Here is a 6,000-nt window from a genome sequence, read left to right as displayed (position 1 = left end):
GGCCACGTGGAGGAAACGGACAACTTCAAGCAGCTCCAGGATCAGATGGATCAAAAGTTCAAGAAACAATTCCCGACGAGGAAGGAGCTCGAGATTGTGTCGTCTACGCGGATTTGGAAACGTCAGGAAAAAGCGGCCAAAACTATTCAGATGGCATTTCGCGATTATGTGAGGTAGGATGCTGTAGTCACGTTCGGTTGTTTCTGTTATTGCTAATGAGTGTCTGCTCACAACAATTTTAGGTTGAAGCGTGAACGAGAACGCTCTCCGATGTCACTGGACGAAGATAACACGCAAACTTCTAGCCCAGGAGGATGGCAGAGCAAGCTGTCCGCGTTGAACTTCTTGCACCTGCAGGTCCACCGGCGGGGAACTGCCACGTCGAGCCGTGCCTCGTCTCGCAAATCATCCCGAGCATCGGACGCTTCCGATTTGAGTGAGCTGGCGGGTCCATGGCTCAATCTACCGCTAATGCTGGTATCCGGCACAAGCGATATGGTAAAGGATGTCAAGCAGCAACATTCGAACGGACTTGAGATGAAGTATGTGTTAAGCGATAATTCCCGCCCCCCAAACATTAACTTACCAACAGTCACTTGTAATCTCGTTGACATTCTGCAGGGACGCACCGGATGTGAAGGGACAGCGTCGCAAATCGTTCTACAACTTCCCCTTCTTCCTGCGGCACCAGGACGCCGTCGAGGAAACGTCTACCTCATCACCGCAGCCTCAGAAGCGGCCACTAAAGGACAGTGACACAAATCTGTCGCTTACCGCATCACTCGAGAAGGTACCGGTCCCCCCTCCAACGACGCCAAAGTCGAAGCGTGCCACAAGCTTCGTGAAGAAAAAGCCTCCGTTGGAACGCGGATTTTCCGCCCAGAGTGCTTTGCGCCTGAATCGCAATGCGGTAGTGCGTGAGTATCGGAGTAGTCATTCAGGTGCGTTTAGCCATTTCTCACACTGATCGTTTATGCTGTACTCTAGCGGATGACACACTGTCGACATCGGCTGCTGACGTGAGTATACTCGTGACGGAACCATCACCGGATGTTCCGGCTGTACCAGCACCGGGGGAAACACTCGTCCATGTGCTGGTGCACCGGGAAAGCGAAGAATATCAATCAGAACTAGACGAGAAAGGTAAGCCGATAGGTGTGCGTTGCAAGTGGTTGGATGTATTGCTGCCATCCTGCTGTAATCGTTTGCTAAACAGCCCGATACCCAACACCACCAATAGCAGCAACACTTGGTTGCGTGCGACACCATTTAGACACCAACCGTTCAAAAAGTAGCCGCTCACTGTACACTCCAACACACCGAATGAAAAGGCTACCCAGTGCACCTCTGTTTTTGCTGTAAATGTGTTTTTTTTGTCTTTCTATGTTCTTCTCTCTTCTCTCCCCCCGCTGTTCTTCCGTTCCGATCTGATCTGTACTCGATGTGTGTTTGTGTGTGTGCGTTGTTGTTGTGCGTTTGTTTCTTTGACCGTCACCTTCCCACCCCCGACGAATGAACCACACCCAAACAGGCGAACCCAAAGTCAAAGAACCGCGCGATCCATCCCGTGCAAGTGACATCAAACTTTCACCCGGCACGAACGTTGACTATCAAATTCTAGGTGGGCTGGAAGGGGAACCGCGCCCCGTCGTGACGATCTGCGTGGAAAGCCCGATGGAGTCGCCGGATCAGGATGGTACGAATGCAACCACCACCGGTACGGTTGCGATACCGATCGATCCGGAACCGATCGATGTGAATCTGCCCCGCGATACGAGCAACATATTCTACGACTACGACGATCAATCGACGCGAGTTCCGGCCGCTGTTGCAGTATCCGGCGAGGGTGCCGATTTGAACAAAATCGAGTACGATCCGGCTGGTGGTACCGTGACGGTTGAGATTACGAATGAGCTGGAATGTAAGGCCGGCCGAGCGTCCGGCTCTGCCGGCGACCGGTATGACGAACAGCGAGACCGGCCATCTAGCATCACCGACCAGGATCTTTCTGAAGGTTCGTCGAGCTGACCATCGGAACGCACAGTGGACGAAGAAAAAACGGCAGATGACAGTTGACAATCTTCTATCTGAGTAAGTTTCACGCTCGCCTCTTATCTCAAGACCATCGAACGACTCAGCTCAGTGTACTGTTGGGTCAGAGTGGGTACAATTTCTTTGTTTTAGTCTGGGATAACTGAGACGATGGAAAGGATAGAACTACAAATAGCAATGTATCGTTAAAAAACAAAACCTACGTACACCGTAAGTCCCGTGCAGAATGCATGTACATGACCGCTTTACCAAAGATTACTTCAGTTGAAGTTCTAGTACATAACGAACTCTGCAGTGCCCCCGCGGTTACGGTTTAGTTCAATAGATTAATGGGTAACTAATTCAATAGTAGCAGTTAAGGATGAGATAAATAGTATTTGTACAGCCAGTGGTACTGGATTGGGGGGGAGGGAAACACACTCACACCCCCCGGGATTAGGACATCATATAGGAAAGGGATTGTGGCTAACACCGCACAATGGTAAGCAACTCAGAACGCAACAAAACGTTGATTAAAGCTGCATTTACGCTGCGTGTGTTAATCGATTTTTCTATTTCACTCCGCTTCTAACCACACTTTCCTAACAGACCACAAAGCGCATGCAGCAGACGCACTGTGGTTGGTAAAATCGTTACACTTCTTGCATATCAGTTTGTGATTTGTCTTATCAGTAGTAGTACCCCGGATGGATCCACAACTCCAGCGGTGGAGCAGTGATCCTACAACCAGATGCTTTCGTACTAAAATATATATATTTTTTTAAGTGCAGTTATGCATTTAGTATGTAAGTAGAGTTTTTGGAATTAGAGCGAGAAGGGAAGAGAGCGTTATATTGGTATGAAGGAACAGAATGTTTGAGTCGTCGAGATCGAGGGTTAGAATACGGTACAGATTTCTTTTTCGACCTTAAACAAGAGGAACAGTATGATAATCAAAAGCAGAACAGAGATGAATTTATACAAAAATATTTTCTTTCCTTTTCTATGCGTCCTCCGATAGCTCTGAGTTATGTGTTTACCGCACACGACTTTTCCTGTTGACCGGTGAAACATGTAAAAGGAAAGACCCGAACGGGAACGTTGGGACATGATGCCTAAATCATCAATCGAATTTACTAGTAGCCACTACCGAAGCTAGCTGAAACGGTTAGACACTATTATAGTCACTATTTGTTCATCTCTGTCAGTTCCATTACCGTGCACGAACTTTACGATAAACACTGTACGATGCTGACACTGCAATCGGCAAAATGCTGTATGATAGGCCCCATAGGGAAGAATGATATGGGTAAGATTGGCGCACCCCTGGTTGCGGAGGTAAAGTGCATATTCTAATTGTTTGTACAAATTAGCGAACCAAACACCTTGATATTTAAAACAATTAAACTGTACGAGACCATACCATATACTGTTCCTGACTTCACTAGCGGTGGAGGTATTCTAGTGGATAGGGTTGTTCGCTTTTTCGTTTCGCATTTCCTCAACTCGCGTTTCCTCAACGGTGTTGTCCAATTAAGCTTTGTGTGCGACATCGCTGGTGGAACGTATCGTGCGTATGTACAGAGTGTGCAATGCTTCTCAATCGCAGTAAAATAGCATAAAAGGGCCAGCGCCCAGGTTAGTGCGTAATGAATACTGTTGATAGGATAGCGTGTAGTTTCGAGAAGAAGCAACAAGAAAACAAAACCCCCACAAGGAACACTGGTCTTCGAAGGTTCGGATCGTCTTACTATGAGGAACCCGATTTGACAGCGGAAGCTGACAACCTTGGATGCGAAAACCAATTCCTTACATTGTATACAAACAAACAAACAAAAACGAAGCTCAGTCAGATTACGGCTGTTTAATGAAAAATTAATTTAATTTACCCTATCGCGACCCATCCGGCCTGTGATGCCGATCGGTGCATAGCGGTTAGTGAACGGTACTTGTAACACGAAAGTAAGTTAATACGCTTAAAACGTAGATATTGAAGTGTGCTAGCGATCACACGTATGTCAAATTTAGTAGCTAAGAAACATGAAACAAACAAAAAAACCGCATGCTCACGGCAACGCCATGTCGATACTGCCCAGTCGGGCACGAGCAATACATCTCCAAATCGCAGCTTCCAACCTAATGTTAGGTATGATAGAATGGAGTAGCAGTCATTTAAAAAGGGTTCAGAAAGTATGGAAAATCGAACAGAGGAAGTGAAGGGTGGGAAATGTACATAAAGTTAAACAAAACAACCAACAACAACGGAATGGATGGCAACATCCGCCATATTTATTAGCCACGTTACTCACGTTATTAAACAAGCAAAACACAAACAACCCCACAATATACATTATAATCACGGCAGTAAGATTAATGAAAATGACATTCCATTGCAATAAGATTGAAGGCATAAGTAGAGAAAGAAAGAAAAACAAACCAAAAAAAAAACAGAAATAAAGTATAACGTTGAGCTAAATGTAAGAGATGAAAACATAAATAAATAGGATAAAAAAACACTTGTGTATCACACAAACACGACACGAATGGAGAAAAAAAAACAATAAATTTTCTTAAAGTCTTAGAGAGGTTACAGTTGTTAAAAACCCCAGTAAAATATAACATGAAAACAGAAAACCATTTTTCTCTCGCAGCGCCATCGAGTGACGTCAGTCAGGAAAGAGAGGAAAACAAGAAATCACTCACGAAACCAGCTTAGGATCACAGAGATAGATTGTTGTTGATTTAGTTCTAACTAAACGTAATACACAGTAAACAAAACGTAGATGATATAAAGTGAAGAACAGCGGTAAAGGAAAGATTTATCTCCCCAGATCGAGTTTAGTTCGACCATTGCGTTGTCGATGTTGGGTTTTGTTTGAGTTTCACTGATTACGCTTCTGTCACAGTCGATCGTTACCTGGTGATGCGAGTTGACAAAGCGATTAAGAGTTATACACCAAAAAAAAAACAAACAATACAAAGAAATCTTATAAAAAAAATGCAATTCGAAATGTTGTGTCTGTACATAGAATGGATATGGAAGGTATTGCGAGAAGAACTTCACGTTTAATGCTTATTACATTACACGCGCCAACGCTATCAACGTCAACACGAACGGGGCACGCGCACTTTATTCAGCGGAGCTTTTGAAAGGTAGCGAAGACCACACAAACAAACTACAGGCGCTTGTTTTTATACCATAAGTAGTGTACTGTACCCTATCGCTTACAATACCGATCTGCCATTCCTTCGTCACAATTTGACTATGGAACTATTGTTTCTTACCGCTGGCTAATAGGTTTCATTTGGACATGTAGACGCAAAAGGGCAAGAGACTCTCTCCCACTGACGGATTAAGCGTTGCAATCTTCAGTATGTACCGATTTACAAGTCCCGGGTCTATTCGGGTTGATACCCCTGGAGCTCCGTATCCACCATAAATAGAGCAACGAAGCAATAAATGACAATAGCCACCGGTGTGTGCGGACACCAAACGGGGTCACCGCAGGTTTCTAGCGCCCGAATGCAAAACTTACCCCTTTAAACACCCCTACTCGATCGGTCACTGTCGTCCGAATAGCTTTGATAGGTGATTATCTACTTCTTGTCTGCGCGTCCGATCAAATTAACCAATCAAAACTGATCGTGACTTGCTCGAACGCATCACTTACACCCGATTGTAGGTAATCTGCCACGGTAGTAGCAAACCGAAGTACTGGCAACTGACCATATGGGCGAGAGAATGTCGTTCCCTTACGCGCGGAAGGTTGATTGCCTTCAATTGGCCGCTTTTCTCTCACCCCCGGGACAGCGCAGCCTCCGTCGCGGTGAAAGGTAACGTGGTTTCGGGGTCCTCGAGTCGTGTGTCGTCTGCTCATCTTTTAGGCATACGCTGCAAGATGTTAAAGGCCGCGCTAAGTATGTCGCGATCGTGGCTGCCTGCGCTTTATGTTGCGAAAACAACGCCAC

At 45.6% G+C, this 6,000-nt stretch overlaps 1 protein-coding gene across 2 annotated transcripts in view; it reads left to right on the top strand.

The window, feature by feature from the left end:
• LOC128715586 (sodium channel protein 60E-like) overlaps positions 1-2,028 on the top strand; it is a 19,635-nt gene extending 17,607 nt beyond the window's left edge. For both annotated transcript variants that reach the window (XM_053810494.1, XM_053810493.1), the window contains exons 27-31: positions 1-173; positions 243-542; positions 622-917; positions 988-1,143; positions 1,532-2,028. The exon at positions 1-173 is cut by the window's left edge and continues 663 nt beyond it. In XM_053810494.1, coding sequence (XP_053666469.1) covers positions 1-173; positions 243-542; positions 622-917; positions 988-1,143; positions 1,532-2,028 — 1,422 coding nt within the window. The remainder of the gene's footprint in view (positions 174-242; positions 543-621; positions 918-987; positions 1,144-1,531) is intronic.
• Positions 2,029-6,000: the final 3,972 nt, after the last annotated feature.

The sequence above is a fragment of the Anopheles marshallii genome, chromosome 3, assembly GCF_943734725.1.
Source record: "Anopheles marshallii chromosome 3, idAnoMarsDA_429_01, whole genome shotgun sequence".
Classification (NCBI taxonomy): Eukaryota; Metazoa; Arthropoda; class Insecta; order Diptera; family Culicidae; genus Anopheles; species Anopheles marshallii.
This window is presented reverse-complemented; position numbering and strand designations above follow the sequence as displayed.